Below are 20,917 nucleotides of genomic sequence, written 5' to 3' on the forward strand. Positions count from 1 at the left end.
TTAAATTCATGAATTGTGGCCAACATCCAGTTACAGGATTGGAAACTGAACTTGCTATCTCATAACTACCAGGGATTTAAGTAACAAATGTGACATTTCAAACCCACTTTTTCAGCCTGGCAGTACCTCAACCAAAGGGCTTCCAATGCACTGTATAGTGACCTCCAATGTGCTGTATAGTGACCTAAGGGATTTAAACGGTAGACTGCACCCAATCAAGGTTATATTTATTGATATTTACAATCTGTATCAATTATTAGGAATATAATTTCAGGTATTAAAAAGTGATTGTACCCAACTATAATTGGGAAAATTCAAAACCTAGAAAAAAGAACCCTAGAATCAAAGGAGTGAGAATTTTATCAGTGGTTACCAAGAAGTTCAGTTATTTCCCATCTTCTCCCATTTGTCTTGAGTCAGGATCTTCCAATTCTCCACTAAAACAAAGCCCTTAATCGTAGGTAGAAAGAAAGATAATCCTCTGCTGGTGAGAAACATTAAAAATCAGTGAAGGTATAAGGATAGAATTTTTAAAAGCCAATATTTTTTTTTATACAGGCATAGGTGTTCTTAAGTGATTGAGCTTTTCACTGGACAGCTGCTGAAGTACCAAGAAATAGTACCATAGACTTAATTGTTGAAGTTGTGCTCAATCATGAACCTACTGGTAGGCCTGATTAAGGGTGGTTCCAAACTACACAATTGTAGAACTTTCAGGTTACAACAATGACTGGCTGCATTCTACAAAATGTTGAGATTTGTAGTCTAGGAAGTTTGCCTGAGCATCACTGTAAGCCAGAAGCAATTTGAAGGCAAACAAGAAAGCCAAAGGCACTAAAAGCTAATTTTAAAGACCTCACTGAACTACAAACCCCAGGATTCTGTAGGAAGTAGTCACTGCTGTTGAAGTGCTATCAAGTGTTATAATTGTGTTATGTGACTATTAACAACTCTACAGCTCTCTCCTTCTGTAAAACAAGACTTAAAAATCTTCATCAGGTTTTAAAAAAAAATAAAAATGGATTATTGTGAATCTTATTATAAACTAATGATTTGTAAAAGCAACTCAAGTATTTGACGTCCGAGGCACCAGCACATTTTTTCTTAGTGTATTTTGAATAATGAAATGACTTGCAGTAATGCACATTATGTTCTTTCAACTTCACTCTGACCTTTTAAGAACATTTCTTTTTCCTCTGCTCACCAGGGAGGATTTAAGGCAAACAGTATTTTTTGTTCACAGGAGAAATGAGTGGAAGGCTGCTTTATTTTGCACATCTCCAATTTTGCAAAATCTTTTAAGTCAACACTTTACAACCTGGAATTCCACAAAGAAGAATAGGATGCACCATTTGAGTAGCCCAAGACTCACTGGGTCTGTTTGTTTGCACTTCTTTTGCAGATATTTCCCATGCAATGGGGGGAAGCGCTAAGTGCTTTAGGGGATCCAGAGAGATCTAATGGAAGAGCTCATCAGCCTTCTGCGTTTGTAGTAAAGTACACTGGTTTATTGTAGTTGATATGTTTCTTTACAGAATGCAGAAAACACATTTTTAAAATAATTATATAAGGACATAAAAACACTCAGTGGTTGGTGAACACTTTTAATACAAGATTCTCTCCCACCGTTACAGTGTCTAGTGGCATAAACAAACAGCACTGGTGCTTAGGGGGAAGGCGGCTGATGAGAATGTCATTGTTATTATTCCGTTCACTGCCCCTTCGCCTCCAGTTTCTATGGTGACAGGTAGGCCCAGGCCTGAAACCGTTTGCGCTTGCGCATGACCAGTATAAAGTGGTATCGGTTGCTAGGGACAACGGCACTGTTTGGAAGGCCCTTCGAACTTGCAGCATTTGGGCTTAGGAGGCTCTGCGTGTTGTTAAGTTGGAGACATTGGAAAGGCAGGCCTGCCAGAATAGGTTTTGGCACTCTGCTGCCATGGTTGCTCGCTGGGGGAGAGGGCAAGCTTAGGGCTGTGTTTCTAGCATCTGTTCAAAAGCAGTATGCCCTAAGGGGTACTGGTTCATCCTGTTCCCTACTCCGGGTTCTTCTGAGTGAGAAGAATCCATGGTCTCTCCCCATTTCAGACCTGTGCCAGCATCCAAGCACTGTGAAGGGGGGGGGGGCGGGCTCCGTAGGACAGACCTACACTCCTCAACACTAGATAAAGGCAAATCCCAAAGGCTTCTTTACAGTCACCCTCACTTCAACACATACTCCTCTGCCAGGTGGGCTGAAGAAAAGTGCAGAACTCTTGTGGAGCCACAGCCAAATGAACCTTTGTTTTGATAGGCAAAATCCTGTTCAAGTAGTTAAAAAAAGGCTTGATGGGAAAATGCCACCCTAGCAAGGTCAAGAGGTGGAGGCCGTTTTAGCCATTCGTCCACTAGTGTGTTAACTGGCCATGTCAGCACACAAACATACTTTGCAAAACAGTCAATATGGCTTAAAAGTGTCTGCTTTGTGTGCAAAGTCAGCCAGAGGCTGCCCAGCCCCCAGCCAGGGGATGGACTCATTATTGCAAAGGGTTTTTTCCTCCCTCTAATATACCAAAAATAGTTTCATGTGGATGAGAGAAAAAATCCATGCGTAAAAAGACTTTGTCTAAAAGAAAAAAAAGGCATGGGAGCGACCTTGAGGGCAACTCCAACTTCCCTGGAAAAATGGTGGAAGTTCACTTTTTAAGAAGGCAAGAAGCCTAGACATGGCTCTAATATTTAAAAACAATGATTATGAGACCAAAAAGAATGGGAAAAAAAGTCCAAAATGGGCAAAGCAGTCAGTCCCATGAATTGATACTAAGAAGCTAAGCTCATACAAACTGCTGGCAGCGTTACCATTTTTAATTATTTTTAATAAAACAATTTGAGGCTGTATCAAAAATTTAGTATAAAATTAGAGCTGAGAGTTCACTGATTTTGACTATGAACTACTTCTGCCGCTTTTTTATTTTGCCAGCCGCCAGACAGCTACTATTGCGTCTGTGTGTGTGCGGAGGAGAGCGGTATGAGGGAGTGGGCTGGGACAGCCAGGCAGAACCAGGGAGGGAGAGGGGCTGCTCCAATACTGTGGTCCAGGAGGAGTCTGGATGGGAGAAAAATGCATGACACTACATAAAAAATATTGCATCTTCACCAAAATACCTCAAAGAGTGTTTCAAAAGCCAGAGAACATGCCTTCCGGATGAAAAATCTCAGTGCAGCACCATGACCCTTGCAGCCTGTAGATACCATGGTTGGGTCTCCCCATTTCCAAAAGGTCACTCTGCTTTTTTTTGGTAGTTGCAAAGGGCTCTCCAGACTCAATTCTGAAAGAAACCTGTGGCATCCGTTGAGCTACAGGAGGCAAGAGTGACAAGAGCTCATCTACAGTTTGCAAAAAGGACCCCCCACTGATGACTCACTGTATAATGTGTGAAAAAATAGGATTCCTTTGATAAAAAAGACAGCCCCTCAGCCTGATTGGCATTGGAAACACCCCATGAGCTTATTTGTAGTAAAGTATTTCCCCTCCCTTTCCCCAAATCTATACATACAAGTTTAGGTAACAGCAATTATATGTAAAAACTTAATGTTGACCTCAGAAAGTCCTCGGATTTTAATTTTTAGGCTACGTTTCATGTTATGCCCTGTAGCTAGACACACGTGAATAGAAAAAACAGTACAGTTAGTTTTAAAGGCAAACAGCAGAGACTCAGTGTGCCACCCCAGTGCTGCCTGCATGTCCAGCCAGTCTCCCTTTGCACAAGATGCTTTGAGACGCCTGCTGTCAGAAATACTTTTTGAGCCAAGAATTTCTTTTCTATGAATAAACAAAACATAAGCTGTTAGGCAAAAATAAAATCAGTGTCCCGAAAGTTCCACAAGCACTCTGGTGTAGCAAACGCATTCGGAGAGGGCCTGCCGGGACCGAACAATGTTTTCAGACTCTCTGTGTTGGTATTCTAGTTGGCAATGTGTTTGCAGGCCACTGATCCCTACAGACAACACCAGTGTGGAACTAGAGGCCCCATCTCCGCCAGCGTCTCATGTTCATTAAGGAGGAACGTAGGGAGGTGGAGACCTGTATGGGGTCATGTTCTTCGGGCGGGAGCCTTTCCCCTCCATGGGTGCTGTGAAGGGAGGGGGAGGCTGGTAGGGAGGTGCGTTGGGGTCCTCATCTCGCAGCGGTGTGTACTCCCCTATGGTGTCTTGGTTGAGTGGGGTGGTTTCTGGCATGTTCTGATTGGGATACTCGGGAGGAGGGAGCGGGGCCTTTTCTTCTTGCAGAATCAGTGGCATGCTGGAGGAAGGGGGCGGCTTGGAGTCGTCAAGCTCATCGGCAAAGATGATGGGCACTCCCTTCTTGATAAAGGTGGCTTGGTCTTCAATGGTGAGCTTGCCCTTTCTCTTCTTGCGATAGCAGATCATAGCAATAATTCCAGCAATAAGCAGAATGGCTGCCACCACTACTGCAGGGATCACTGTATGTAGGTACACATCGTCTTCGCTTGTTTTTTCTGGATCCGGTGGAGCCACAACGGTAGGTGGTGCAGTTGTAGGGAGTCCCTCTCTCATCACAGGAATAAACTGAATGTGTCTGCAAATACCAGCACCAACTACAGAAATGTTTATGGGTTTAAACTCTGGCTCTAAGGCATTTGTGAAGGCTGGACTTGGGCCACCAGAATCATCAGAAATCTTCTTACTCATGGTACGGATCATCTCTTTGGGGCATGGTGATGTCAAAGGTAGGAGGGTATTGTTTGTCCACTCAACTACAATAGAGCCTTTGTCAATGCTCTCAATTGTAATAGTACTGCTGTTTCTGTCTCCAAGGGCAAAGGCCAACTTCTTTACCAACATGATTTTCTTATTAACATCATTGACAACTGCATTATAATCGCCATGGAATTTGGCTTTGAATTTAACTGGAGACACCTTACCAGCAAAAGTATGGACAAATATTTCAAAAGCATCCACAGTTGAAAGGCCACCCTTGTCTGTGGCATGCATGAAAAATTCATGCCTGCCTAAATTGGTTCTATTTGGTAATCCATACATTAACTGACTAGTGCTATTGAACTGCACCCAAAAGTTTTCTTCCAGTGGTTTCTCATTTTCTAGCTTCATGGTCAGTTGTAATTTATCAGTGGTGGTATCTTCCTTATCATAGAAAGTGTCTGATGGTATTTTGAGCTCAAAGTAAGTGCCTTCCCAAGCATCTACCCTGTCAATGTGGTTTTTCAACTCTGGTGGATCATTGGGAACACGGGGAACGCCAACTGTAGTGGTGCGAATGCGAGTTGGTGGTGAAACTGCTTTCTGGTCAATAAGGGATGGTTTGGTAGTCCGAGGTGGCTTTGGAGGTCGAGGGGTTTTGGTAGGTCTTGGTCTTCGTGTTGTACCTGTATCAGTAGTTGATGGTGTGGCTGGTTTTGGAGGAGTTCCTTTGGGTCTCTTTGTTGTGGGTGGTGTAACTGCTGCAGTTGCCTCTATTTGCCCAGTCATTGTTGGTCGGATTTGGCCAGGGGTAGTACTAGTTCCTTCTACTACTCTGGTTGGCTGAATTGGTCCAAGAGTTGGAGTCTGGACAATAGCACCTCTTGTTCTAATAGTAACTGTGGGTTTCTTAGGCAATGGTACAGGCTCTCTTACTGGAGGAGCAGCTGTTTCTGTGGGAGGGGCAATGGCTGGGGAGGTGGGTGTTGGAACAATCCGAATTGGTGGTTCTTGGAGGGCAGTTGTTGGAGGTCCAACAGCAGTCACAGGCGTTGGTGTAGCATTAATTTGTCGCCTTATTCTCTTTGGAAGATTAGGTTTCTTATTAGCAATGTGCCAACCAACTACAGGGTAGCCAAGATGAGCAGACATTGTTCCTTCTTTTGCTGGAGATTCAACATTGCTTATGTTTGGGACACTATTTTGGCTCAAAGAACAGCCCAGTTTCCATGACAGTAAGGCTCCATTTTCCACTACCTTCTTTGCATTCCCTGGTCCAGCCATAAAAGCTGACATGTCAAATAGTCTATTATTAACAACAGGAACTAATTTCATGTTATAAAGTTCCACTTCTGAGAAGGTTCTCATTCGATTTAGTAGTTCAATTCTCTGCTTTGGTGTCATTTTTGTTAAGTCAGCATCCAATATTACAGTCAAGATAGTGACTGGTTCCTCTGCACTACACACAAATGGTGCTGCTTCATTTGCATCTTGTGAAGCCACCCGTACGGACTGAGGTTCATTGTGATCTTCAGGGTGAACCTCAATGGAAAACACATTGGTGGTTTGGGGTACATAGCTTCCATTAGAAAACAGATGCATTGCATTGACTGAGATGTAATGAATGCCTTTATCCGTATCAAGTGGGAGACCTTCCAAGGTGCTACTCTCTGATTCCCAATGCAACCAAGAAGGCAAGGATTCTTTTCCAGCTTCAATGATCTATTAAAAAGAAGAAAATAATCATAGGTAGTTACAATGTACTTTACAAGTAGCCAATAAACTGTTTTTGCTAAAATTTATGCAACCGACATTTAAAATCTCAGTAGCAAGCAGATTGGGAAGGTAACTTTGAGTAGCATAATATAGCCCAAGTTTATTGGAGAAAGAATCTAAAGATTAAACAAGTTTGTAAGCAAACACTTCCCAAATTGCTGGCAGACAGTAAAAACCCTCTATGGCTAAGTAAGAAAAGGAGGTTTTGTGAAACGAAACACTACTTTCTTCTCTGGAGCCACTGATGTGCCATAGATGACAAAAATGTACGATGTGTGAATTGTTAATATGGGAGGGGGGGAGAGGGAGGGAGATCGATAACTTTCACAGCCACATTTGGAAAATTGAGTCTAAATTGATCAATGTAACATAAACCTATCTATACCACTGCAACTTTTGAAGAACAAACCTCTTTGTTAAGGACAAACCTTTTTGAAAAGTCATAGGCTTTTTTTAGATAAGGTAACCAGACAAATTTGGGAACCACTTCACTTTGCTGAAGTACTGCAAACCTGGCTGAAAATATGTGGACTACATATAAGAAGTGTCTTAACATAATAGGGAGTAGATTAAAGAAAAAGAACTTGGTAAGTCCATCATTGTGTAGCACAGATAACATTGAGAAGTCTCTGCTAAGGGAAAATCATTTGTACCCTTGCATTTTTCAAGTGTATGTGTATTTGTAACACACCCAAGTTAATTTCTGCAAAAATTCCATAGTTTTGCCCTGTTTATAGAAACTAATAATCTCTGTTTGGTATTTTCTACATACACGTGATACCAGTAATAATATGTGACTATCAGTTATACAAGAAAACCAAAATAATACAGTATTTTACAACCCAGAAAAATTACTGCTTGCCACTTCTGTTAATAAAAGCAAAACAAATCCTGAAACTATTTGAACTGTTCATTTAAGATATTCACATACAAGTCACACATTCTCCTTTTCCAATGTGTTCCTGTAGAGATGGAGGGCCCACATTTTGCTCTGACACTTTGCAGCATGCTAAGACATTTCATCAGGGCAAGAAGAGTGGAGAACAGGAAGTTCTTTGAGAGAAGCAGGAATGCCAGGGGGTGAAAAGATCAGGCAGGAGTGTCTGTTTAACACAACTCCTTTGTTTTAAAGAAAATATGATGATTCTGCATCAAAGGGCCAACATTAATGTCTACTAGAAAATAAAACAATAATTAAAAAAACTTTTCAGAAACCTAACTTGTGTTCTCTGAAAGACTTACCTCTACTTAGCAAATGTACTACAGGTATCACTATTTGTCCTTAAAGAAGGAACATCTGATTACATACTTTCCTTTAAAGTAGTTATCTTGCATACCATATGGCAATTGTTAGTTCTCAAGAGTACTATGGCTAATATGAAAATATACTCTCATTTTGAAAATATACTCTCATTTTGAAAATGTAAGAAAAAAGCACATTCACATTTAAAGACGATATCACTGAACTTCATTCTTACTCTACAATTTCTTCCATTTCCCTTAATCAAATCTCTGAACTATATAACATAGTTAAATATCTCCATCATTATTTTTGAGCAGGAAAGGTGAGAGATAGGTATGCTGATTTCACACAAATTCACGAACAATTTTGCTAGTCATCCGAAAAGCCCTGGTAATCTGAAATACCAACCAGCAGACTTCATACCTGTTTGTCTGCCAACCACTCGAAGTTACAGTATGTAGCATTTCCTTTTTTCTACAGCCATTAGTTATTAGAAAAGTGGACAGTTTGAAACCATGCCTAAGTTCAAATCCCTCTAACACAGATGGAGGAGGGAGGTCATCTCACAGTTACCAGGTTCAAACAATTTAAATCTTAATATGTTGTCGAAGGCTTTCATGGCCAGAATCACAGGGTTGTTGTGTGTTTTCCAGGCTGTATGGCAGTGTTCCAGAAGTATTCTCTTCTGACGTTATATATATATATACCTCACAACTTCTGAGAATGCCTGCCATAGATATGGGCGAAACGTTAGGAGAGAACACTTCTGGAACATGGCCATACAGCCCGGAAAACACACAAAAACCTTTTAATCTTAATACCTTGAATTCTTGTTTTCAATATAGTTTTTTTATTTATGAAAGAAAACATGCAGTAATTTATAAAGGGATATTAAAAAAATTAAACCAGTAAACATAGGCAAGAGACTAGTTGGTGGTTGCTAAGTTGTTCATTCTCACATATAATCAGGGCCGGCCCCACCATGGAGGCCACGTGAGGCGGCCGCCTCGGGCGCAGGTCCCCCGGGGGCACCGTCAGGCTTCCCCCGCCCCAGCGGGGACCATGGGCTCGCTCGCCGGTGAACAGGAAGGCCTGTTCGGCGATGAGCGAGCTCCACATGGCCGCTGCTGGCCGGGCAAGGCCAGCCAGGCCAGGGCGCATGCAGCACGGGAGGCGGGGCCAGGGTTGGCCCCGCCTCCCGCACTACTCACCCTCGCCCGTCTGGCCTTTTCCAGCTGGCCAGACTGCAGCGGAGGTCCCTCCAGGCCGCGATCGCCAGACGGGCGAGGGTGAGTAGCGCGGGAGGCGGGGCCAACCCTGGCCCTGCCTCCCGTGCTACTCGCCCTGACCCCGCCTCCCACGCTGCGTGAGATGTGGGGTCAGGGCGAGCAGCGCGGGAGGCGGGGCCAGGGCGTGGGAGGCAGGCCCGCCGGCGCCACGGGAGGCGTGGCCATGTGCCTCCCGCAGCACATGGCCACGCCTCCCGCGGTGCCGGCGGGGGGGGGGCGCTTTTCCCCACCCCCGCTTAATATTAAAAATTATCTCCGGCCGGCCCTGCATATAATGCTATCTGATCGTTTAGTTGTTTGTTGGATGTTCACTGTATGGGGAAGAGGAATACAAACATGAAATATCTTTCAAAGATCCACCTGACTAGCCAGAGGTTGCAATTGTTGTGAGTGATCACTGATGTAGTAGGTAAACATTTATCAACTTCCATGCCTTTCTTTCATCCACTGCAAGAAGAATTTTTCTAATAACCAAGTGTCCCACACCCTTCTCCAAAGGTAGTCCAACTTAAGATGTCCAGTTTTCTGACACTTGGTCACTTCTAATCAAGCAACTATAATGAATGATGCAATCCATTTTCCATGCTTTTAGCATCTATTATTTTTTAACATAAAGAGAAAGCAATAGGAGATCAGGACAAAATTGAAAAGTCTGGCAGGTAACTTGTCAGATTTGGTCCAAATGACATTCCAAAAGAAAAAAAAACTTTTATTTTAGAACATTCAAACCACATGTGATGATATGAGTCCACATTATTACAGCCTTTCCAACAAACTGGTGGAACAGTATTTACCTTTCCGGATAGCTGAAAGGGCATTAGATATCAACTTTACAATGATTTTTAGAATCTCTTACATTATGCTAGTCAAACAAGATTTATAAGAAGACAACTTGTGAGACCAGTCTCCATCTGAGATCTCACTCCCTATATGTCTGATTGCCATGACATTAAACAAACTGCCCCACTCCATACATATGCTTAGGGAAACATTTATAAATGGTCACCATAATGCCTATTTCTTAGAACTTGTCTTCTATATAAAGATTTTTTATAAAAAGTTAGCAGTCATAGATCATCTCCCACAGAGACCAGATGTGATGTGAAAGATGTGGTCTGACTCATTTGGAACCAAATCAGATCAGTCAATTAATTCAGATCAGTCTACAAATCGGTTCTTAAAAGGTTCTTGGATTGAGGCTTCCCTTAGGTAAATCCTACAATTCTTCCATTTCTTAAATTGCAAATTTTTATTTGTCACCTGAAAGCAATGATTCAGGAAGAAAGTTCTTATGGGGAAAGATCCATTTATTCTGAATAAATACAGAATTGAACAAAATAGATAAATATTGCAGTAGGCACTCCACTTTTGTGGGGATTAAGGGCACAGGACCAATGCAAAAATGAAAAAATGAACAAAAAACAAAATAAAAATCATTGATTTCTGATTTGACTCATTTTGTGGATAATGATAATGATAATGTTGTTGTTGTTGTTATTATTATTATTATTATTATTATTATTACGTAAATTGGCTTGGCTGAAAAACCTGGAAATACAACACATATCATGACTCCACAACCATGTGGACTCAGCGTTATAATTGTGCGGGGCAGTCTTTCTTTCGTCATTGTTACACCGGATGGTTGGTGTTGTAGATTGGTAAGGAACTGCTAACATTTCTGTTGCAGGAATAAGTTTAAGCACAACACTGTGGATTTTTGAAAGCTCATTTGGATGCCTGATTTCTATTGTAATTTTTGTGATGGAAATTATTTATCTGGATTTTCCAGAAGTAGGTATCCAATAGAAGAAGTAAAAAAATCTACAAGCCATGAAATAAGTAATTTCAACAGAATAAGAGCTTCATCAAACAAGAGAAAACCCAGAGGAAGAGGATCTGGGATGTCTCCCACATATTGACTTATTTCCTCTGGAGTGATAAGGAAGAGTGTTATTCTGTATAGCCATATTAAGGGATATAGATCTCACAAACTTTATCTGAGAAAAGATTACATAATGGAGTATGTATATAAGGATTTCTTGACAGGAAAGCAGGGAGGCAATGCAGGTAAGTAATAGTGAGACACGCGATTGTGAGCAGCTAGGTATCTGACAGAGAGTGACATAATCAGGGAAATGGTATGTTCCAGTATGAGAATTATGGGGAGAAAAATCAACTTTAATTGGGGCTAACCAATACTATACAAGCAAATATCTTCAGTTATCATCTATATAAATAAAAATGTAATGTCAGTTTGTGAGGGATCTCATATCTCACAAACTACTTCACTGATTGCTTCAAAATTTAGACACAACATGGCAATCGAACTGGCAAGTGTTTTAAGGTATCCACACAGCTATTATTACACACTTGTCACACCTGAGACAGGTAAAACCATGCTTAGCCTCACAAACAGTGCCATCTGCTGAACAAAAAAGCAACAGGGTTGTTGTATGTCTTTCGGGCTGTGTGGCCATGTTCCAGAAGCATTCTCTCCTGACGTTTCGCCCACATCTATGGCAGGCATCCTCAGAGGTTGTGAGGTATGGATAAACTAAGTAAGGAAAGGAAAGAATATATATCTGTGTCCAAGGTGTGGCAAGAGTCCTTTGTCACTGGGAGCCAGCATTAATGTTTCTGTTAATCACCCTAATTAGCATTGGAGATGTTTTGTCCCTTGCCTGGGGGCATCCTTTGTTCAGTCAAGCCTTCATTGTGTTGGTTCCCATCTACTGTTTTGATTTTGGAGTTTTGTAATACTGGTAGCCAGATTTGTGGTGAACTCAACCACCTAAACTGGGCTCTACAGGCCAATGGATACTCCACCACAGACATCAGAAGAGCTGCAAGGGCAAGAACAAGCCATGAGAGTCAAGACAAAGATCCACCCAGAGGAAAGGTGTTCTTACCATACATCAAGGGAACTACTGACCGCATAGGGAAGCTGATGAAGAAGCACAACCTACAAACTATCTACAGACCCACGAAGAAAATCCAACAAATGCTACGGTCAGCGAAGGACAAGAGGGATCCTCTCTCTTCTGCAGGAGTCTACCGGATACCATGCAGCTGTGGACAAGTCTACATAGGGACCACCAAACGCAGCGCCCAAACAAGAGTCAAAGAACATGAAAGGCACTGCAGACTAATTCAACCAGAGAAATCAGCCATAGCAGAGCATTTGATGAACCAGCCTGGACACAGGATACTATTTGAGAACACAAAAATGCTGGACCATTCCAACAACTATCATGTCAGACTACACAGAGAAGCCATTGAAATCCACAAGCATGTGGACAACTTTAACAGAAAGGAAGAAACCATGAAAATGAACAAAATCTGGCTACCAGTATTACAAAACTCCAAAATCAAAACAGTAGATGGGAACCAACACAATGAAGGCTTGACTGAACAAAGGATGCCCCCAGGCAAGGGACAAAACATCTCCAATGCTAATTAGGGTGATTAACAGAAACATTAATGCTGGCTCCCAGTGACAAAGGACTCTTGCCACACCTTGGACACAGATATATATTCTTTCCTTTCCTTACTTAGTTTATCCATACCTCACAACCTCTGAGGATGCCTGCCATAGATGTGGGCGAAACGTCAGGAGAGAATGCTTCTGGAACATGGCCACACAGCCCGAAAGACATACAACAACCCTGTGATCCCGGCCATGAAAGCCTTCGACAACACAAAAAAGCAACAGCTGTTGTTTCATGAAGGAGGAGAAGGGCATGCATGCGGAGACGGTGAGGGCTGAGGCAAAACCAGAAGCGGCAGGGGAAAGGAAAGAAAGGAAGGCGGCAGAGGGATGCCTGAGGATGACTAACTGACAGAGAAGGGAAGAGAGACATTTAGGAAGATCCTTCTTATGCTTAGGGAGGGGGACATCTTTGGGGCCTCACACATTAACAACAATAATAGGAAGGAGGGCAGGGAAAGAAAGCTCGATATCCATCCATCTATCTATATTTACACTCAGGGGCAATCTTTAGAATTCTGTGATTTAAATCTAGACACAGATTGCTTCTCACATGGACAATAATATCTTACGTGTTCCAGAGTTGCCAAACCACACAATCTCTGTATCTCCACAGACAATGGAACAACTACAAAAATTACCTACCCACAAGTATTGTGAAATCACATATATCAGAAACCTGCTCTTTCTCCATTCTTTCCCATTTAACCAGACTAGGGCACAGTAACGAGTGACTGAGTACAGCTAGTTTATAATAAAACACCTTCAGTTATCAAAGGTGTGACATTAAATTAACCAAGTATCAATCAAGGGGGAGCAAGCTAGAATATCACCACCAGATCACTCTCATTTGAATGGGACTTAGAAACTGAAACACAATTGCAGAATAGCTTTCTTCAAACCGACTCACAGGCCTTTTCAGCCTCAAAATGAGTGGGTCTATTCCACAGATTAGAACAACATTCACAGAATGTGATTAAGGTTAATTCTAATACATATTAATATTTAATGGTATTAATTACAGAAAGAGGTTTTTAAAATTATATAATTATATATGAATGCATTTTCATTTTTAAAAAACATTTCCATTCATGTATCAGGAAAAGGTGGGATGAAAATAAATAAATAAGCTAAACTTATAAACCAAAAACCTACTGATATAGGTCTGGAAAGACCAGGGCTTGGTGTCTGAAGAAGCAATCATTTTCCCACTTAAGGGTTGGCTTTAGTGAGAGAAAGCGATACCACTTTCAATCCATTTCAGTTAGCAAAACTGTCCACGACCTGTATACCACCTGGCAGACTGAACATTACATGGACTTTTAAAACAAGCTGTATGGTTGACTGTTGAATAAAATTTTAATACTAACTAGGAGATGATAGCTTATATATTCATTCTATAGAATTTCAAGATATAAGTTGCACATGCAAATTTCTAGGTTTAGTTTTAAAGGACTTTGTTGCAGTCTAGTGAACAACTGTGATTAAGCTCTCCTTGGTAAGGACATTTTCATTTCTCAGAAGATAGGCTGAGCTCTGATTTGCCAAAACACAGATTTCCATGAGCCTGTAATAACAAAAATGAATTTTCTGAAAGTGTGAACATACACTGGACACCCTTTCCCCAAAGAAGTTAATCTCACCAGAAACAGGCAGGAGAACAAAGCTATAATGGGTGAAAGAAAAACATATTGTTCCCATGGCAGATATTCCAAGCTCCAGCCAAACATGTTTGATACCATACATTTCATTGTCAATGAACTACTGAATATCAATAACAGATACACACTAGTTGGACAGGCCTTAAAAATTTGATGGTTCACATTAAATTACTATTAAAATACTATATAAATATCTTTTACTGTTCAGGAAAATTGTAATTATTGTTTAACACTTGGAGCAGCAGGAGCTGGAGGGAAGGGGGAAATAAAAATGTTTTTTATTAATAGCAATGTTGTAAATTTGATTGAAAGGACTACATACAGCACATGCACGTTTCACACAATATCCTAATTCTATAATGAACCCAAAAGAGTTCCTGTATCTGGAGAAAAGCGGGACAAATATAAAGCAAAAAATAAGTCTATGTTCAAAAGTTTTTTGTTTTAAATGAAGGCTTCCACCCCTTCTCCCGCTAACAGTGCATGAACAAGTTTTGGAATGTTCTCCTGAAGGCAAACTAAATTGTGAACTGAGAATTAAATATGTGCTGCAATTTGTGGGTTTTAAGAGTTTCATGCCTCATTTTTTTCTTTAATAATGCCATCCACCTGCAAGTGAAGCAGACATTCCCAGATGGGTTGGAGGCTACAGTATGAATTCATTCCTTCTAGCTTCTCATTAAGCTTTTCCAATAACAACTTAGACCTTATGTGCCAACAGTTTCCTTCTGAGTACAGTAGAGTCTCACTTATCCAAGCTAAACAGGCCGGCAGAAGCTTGGATAAGTGAATATCTTGGATAATAAGGAGGGATTAAGGAAAAGCCTATTAAACATCAAATTAGGTTATGATTTTTACAAATTAAGCACCAAAACATCATGTTATACAACAAATTTAACAGAAAAAGTAGTTCAATACGCAGTAATGTTATGTTGTAATTACTGTATTTACAAATTTAGCACCAAAATATCACGATATATTGAAAACATTGACTACAAAAATGGCTTGGATAATCCAGAAGCTTGGATAAGCGAGGTTTGGATAAGTGAGACTCTACTGTACCTCTAATGAATAATGTAGATAGGCACTCGGTGATGTTACACCTGGCTTACACCAGAATAGCTAGGCAGAGGTTTGCAGCCTGGGATGAACAGTGTAGTATGGAATCAGCAATCTTTCTGACCCAAGGAGGTATGGTGTTTGAATATGAGATATATTGTGGGAAAGTATGGTTTTGTTACTAATGTACTCCTTTTTTTGAAACCATTAAGTTCAGAAAGTTAATAATTTGTTTCATTGCTAACTTCTCTCACTTTCAAAACATTCCATCAAAATCTACCCACTTTAAACTTGAAATCATTAGATGTGGTCCTATCCACTGGGGCGGGAGGGACAGGCCTGCCTCCTCCTCTCTGAGAACACTCATGAAGTATGGTATGTTCATCATGCCACCCCTCAGTTTTCTCTTCACTGAGCTGAACATGTCCAACTCCCTCAATCTTTCCAAACCAGTCCATACTCCAGGAAATAATGCCCGACTGCTCACTGGAGGGAAGGAAATTAGAGGGAAAGATGAAATACTTTGGCCTCATAATAAGATAGGAAAGCTTGGAGAAGACAATGATGCTGGGGAAATTGGAAGGAAAAAGGAAGAGGGGCCGACCAAGGGCAAGATGGATGGATGGTATCCTTGAAGCGACTGGATTGACCCTGAAGGAGCTGGGGGTGGCGATGGCTGACGGAGTTCTGGCGTGGGCTGGTCCATGAGGTCACGAAGAGTCGGAAGCAAATGACTGAATAAACATCAACAAGTGATTAGTTGACAAATATCCACGAACAACTTGAGGATAATATGTATCTTGCATCCAATGATGCCTGTGAAAAGTGTACCTTAGGATGAGTGGGCCACATGTATCCTACAGATATTTTGGGGCTGCCACCCAGTATCCCTCAGCATGACCTGTATCTGGAAGGCAACAAGTTGCCCTTGTCTGAATGTGTGAGTCTTAATAAATTATATAAAGTTTCTTGACTTTATATAATGATTATAATTCTTTCTGAAATAATTATTCAATTAGTTTGGTACATTTCTTTCTGGCCTCTCCTGCACTAAGAATATTAAACAGCAATCTAATGCCTTTACAGATACTCTACTTTAAAAAGGGATGCCTTGTTTAATTTCTTAAAGGAGCACAATAACTCATCTGAACACAAATAAGTCAGTCCGGGGCAGTCATACCAGGCTTGCTATGTCTTTGCAAGTAATGCCTTGATACTAAGTAAGAAGACTGAACATGTGAGCAGCAGAAGAACACGTTTTAGCTTTTTACATGCTTGAAAGAAATCTGCTTAATAAACCAACATCCTAAGCATTTGAACTTGTTCAAAATGGTTTGCAACTGAATTGAGTCCACAAAGAGCCCTGAACCCAGAAATATAACCCAAGTGTTTTTTGAGTTGCATAATTACATCTGTACTTCAAGTCACCAGCCAGATTTCTATTTGACTTTTTGCATACACATAAACATGCTAAGCAAGATCAATTCTTTGAAAAGCACATCTATTTGGTAGTCAACCTTACTGAACAAAGGAGGTTTTGCTTTCCAGTACACATGCACAAGATCTGTCTGAAACTGCCATCCAGAATGTTGTAGAAGCAAGAGACGAGTTTGCTTTTTTAAAATATTAAACATTTTAAAATGCTAATCCTACACTCCTAGGAACAGTTTAACCACTTGCTTTCCTCTTTTGTCTACTGCATGAACTGAACTATTCAGCAGTTTACTAAAAGGAGGAATATAACAAAAATATGTTCACTATGTTCACCTCTATTTTTTGCATCCCCTAACTCTTTCTAACCCTCTTTCCACTTAATTTTGTTTGACAAAACAAACAAACCCAGACCATCCGACCATTCCTTACAAGAGTAGAAATTCTCTTTTAATGCCTGTTCTCCAGAAAGGGTACCATACACAGCCAACCCCATGGTACAGGATAGTTGGCCACTGGAAACCCAGAGTCTGCCCATGCCTTCTTTATATAAAACCTCCCAAACCACTGAAAAATCTTCACTGGTCTTATTTCCCTGCCACAGCCTACAGTCTTGTTTATTAGCAAAACAAAGGAAGGCCTTGTCTGCAAGGCGTCCCATTTCATAATATCATACCTCTCTGTCATACATGAAGTCTCAGCATAAACATATTTTAAGGTCAGAATGGACCACTGCCAGGATAGGAACTGCATTCGCATCTCCCAGGAGACCTCTAGGTTACTCTTTATTAGGAAAAGGGCCTCTCTTGGATCTAAAATGGCCTGTGGGTCACAAATGGCCCAGAGCCCCCCCCCCCCCCCAGTTCCCAAGTAGGGCAATATTGGCCCCATGTCCTTAAAGGGAAAAAACAAAACAAACCACAAGCAGCTCAAGGACTGTTTTTCCCCATCTAATTTAATTTAAAAACCTACTTTTTTCACTGGCTTCTGGACAACTGTAAGGAGTTCCGAATTCCACTAAATATGGTATTGTGGTGATTTCATTTTTTCAAATAAACCTATTGTCTTGTTCAGGATTTGTGCAGATGAGAATGAAGAACTATTTCCAATAATAAAAAACTTATATGAAGTGTCTCCAACTAAATCGCACTGTTGCAATGTGGTTGTAAGAACAAAAGTAAATTATTCAGTTCTTTCTCCAGTATATGAAGCCTAAGCATTTCTTCTTGCCACCTGATCATTGGGAGCTACAGGTATTTTAACTGCCCCACACCCTGTTGGTTGTACTCTTCCCCCACACTCTTATATGTTGAGGGGTCCTTGTAAAGGATATATAAGGATATATGTTGGGATATATGTGGGTTCTCCCAGTGTACAGGATATCTGTGCAATCATAGTTCCCAATACACATGTAACTGGTCTCATTTTTTTCACATTAGCCCCCAATGGACTGGCAGTGTGGGGACAGCAAGTGACATGAAAGCAGGTCAGTGCATAGGGCCTTGCTTTGTGTCCACATGATTGTAAGGCATGGGAGGAACAACAACGTAATAGAGTTTTTTAAAATAAGGAGTCTGTCAAACATTACAATAGCGGATTAAGTTTAGCCTATCTACCATCAGAGTGCTTCATTTTCCTGAAAAGAAGAAGAATGTTAGCAAAGTAAGTATTACCGGATATATTTTCTTTCCAGTTCCAAAATTAACTTCACTTGCTGCTGGAATTTGTGAATATGATCCAAAAGAACAGAGGAGTCTTGCTTCAAGTACTGCCAAAGTTGTATCTCATTCTAGACATGCTCTTGCATGCTATTGTGCAACAAACAATACAGCTTGAGGGAGGTGCCTGTTCTCATATCCTAAAAGTCGCCACAAGAGCAGAAAATGGAAATGGTCAGAGGAAAAATGGCCGTATGTGCTATGTGAACCCAAACACAGTAATATTACTGTATAAATATTGCAATAGGAACAATACAAATAATTTCAAGTGTATATATTATACTATCTGTACAGTAAGTGAGCATTTCTCAGTTATCTCATACAAATGTGCTGCTGAATTTGGAACCCTAAAGTACCGTATTTCAATTTGAGAAGAAGTCATGTTCTGTGCTGTCTCTCACTATTATGAGCAAGTCTTTAAACTCTTCCATTTCATTCAGGACATAAGAATTTCCTCAAATGATAAGAGAAGGCTAACTTTTGTTTCTAGCTATTTTGGTACAACTAGAAACAAACATATCTCCAAAAGTTTTCAAAGAAAACTGTGACTCATGGCAGGAAAAGTCATCTACACAGGATTCAATGGCAGCAACTAAGGAAAGACTGGATTGATGCCATCACAGCCTTTTTGGGACACACGGAAATTGTCAATAAAAATCTGAAAGCATCTTGATATCATTTGACAGATCTCATAATTGTACAACTCATCTCAAATCTTCTTAAAGCTGAATGGAGTTGAACCATTTGATTTTGGGAAGCTGCAGCATATCTGTTACTTACTTTGGATAAATTGTTTAAAATACAAAGTCAAGCATAATTCTTGGAATATGATTAAGACACTTTCCACCCTCTATATCAGGCATGGGTAAACTTTGGCCATCCAGGTGTTTTGGACTTCAGCTCTCACAATTCCTAACAGCAGATAAACTAGCTGGGATTTCTGGGAGTTAAAGTCCAAAACACATGGAGGGGCAAAGTTTGCCCATGGCTACTTTATATGTGGAAGAACTATTACTCCCATTTTGTTTCACTCTTGGCTAGATTGGCTAGATAGAAAATAAAGTTCAACAACATTGGGAAGGATGCAGATGAAGATGAAGTCCCAGGCTTTGCAGCTATGCCAAACCTGATCTACAATTTCCTTCATATCTGATAGGGATGCTACACTCTTGGAGTTGTGGTTGCCATGAATATCATCTCAGCACATCAAAACTTTTTGTGTGCCTAAGCTTTGCTAGATTAGCTGACACCACCTATTTTATTGTTTTAGCCACTTCTGTCTTATCTTATTTGGAGTTTTAATTGTTTTACTTACTCTTGTATACTGCCCATATATCAATTACATGAAGGGAAATTTTAAAATTTAATATAGAGAATATGAATAATTCATGTTTCCTCCTTCCATCTTTATAATCCTCAGAATTTTAACATTTTGGCTATGAAGCAAGGACTGGAGATGCCACACTTCGGATTTATCACAACTAAATAATTGAGAAGCACAAACCACTACTAACAAAAGCAATATATTTAAGGTGTGCTCATTTAATGCAAAATAAATACAACCCAAAACTTTCTTAATGTACAAGGACTTGTTAGAAGACAGTGTGGATCCATGTTTTTCTGTGGCCAACTTTGGACAGTAGCTCAAGATCTGGAGAACATTTATGAAGTAAATCCTCAATTTCAGAGGTGGCGTGCTGGGCAGCACTGTATATTCAGTGTTCTCAAAGAAGTGGGAGAGAAGAATGAGTGGAAACTGAAGTGGCACAGAAAAGTACTTGGTTCCTTTGATTAGAATTTAAATGATGCAACAATAATGCCCCTGATTTGTTAGCGTGGCTTGAGGAGTATAGTATTTCCTGTATTTACTCCTCATAGCACTTGATGTTTGCTTTGTATAGGCAGGCATCTTGTCCAAGTCCCTTTGTATGTGATGCCTTACAAAGTACACTGTGATATGCTGAGGTGGAGTATCTGAGTGTGTTGTGGTTAAACTATCTTCTCCTGTAAGATGGGCTGTGATGAATTGGATCTGTGTGGCAAAGCACCAGTATCAAAAGGGCTGTATGAGAAGGAGCACACAATCAAGTGCCATTCTGTTTGTTGATACAGTACATTATGGATTATGATGCTAGTGGTAGTGACCTTGCTATTGAATATTTGTCAAAATACTCTCAAAGTCCATAACTTCCAGTAACTTTGAAACATTTAAGTGAAATTTCAATTCCTTCTGATGATATGAGTGTTGCAGGGAACTCCATGTCCAGTCAGTAAGACATTTGTCAATACAATTAACAGATATCTGTTATGTTTTGAATGCAACTTCCTTCAACAGGTGTCTGGTGTCTGACCATTACTAGTGGAGTGCTTTTAAGAAATGTAACTCAGAAGCTGTTAAGAGTATCATCAATCTCTAGGGTGAAAATACTTATGAAACGTTTCTAGAGGACTCTTATGTGCAGTCTGACACTGAGGATTACTGACAAAGGGAAATCCATGAAATCCATAACATCAATTTGAGTTGAATAGGAAACTATCCTTTTCAATTC

General features: G+C 40.5%; 1 protein-coding gene across 3 annotated transcripts in view; it reads right to left on the bottom strand.

Moving 5' to 3' along the window:
• Positions 1–1,486: 1,486 nt before the first annotated feature.
• The window catches only part of dag1 (dystroglycan 1), an 89,889-nt gene continuing 70,458 nt past the window's right edge, over positions 1,487–20,917 (bottom strand). For all 3 annotated transcript variants that reach the window (XM_003217546.4, XM_016991563.2, XM_062970124.1), the window contains one exon: positions 1,487–6,423. In XM_003217546.4, the coding sequence (XP_003217594.1) occupies positions 4,036–6,423 (2,388 nt within the window). In that variant the 3' untranslated portion in view covers positions 1,487–4,035. The remainder of the gene's footprint in view (positions 6,424–20,917) is intronic.

Source organism: Anolis carolinensis, chromosome 2, assembly GCF_035594765.1.
Source record: "Anolis carolinensis isolate JA03-04 chromosome 2, rAnoCar3.1.pri, whole genome shotgun sequence".
NCBI lineage: Eukaryota > Metazoa > Chordata > Lepidosauria > Squamata > Dactyloidae > Anolis > Anolis carolinensis.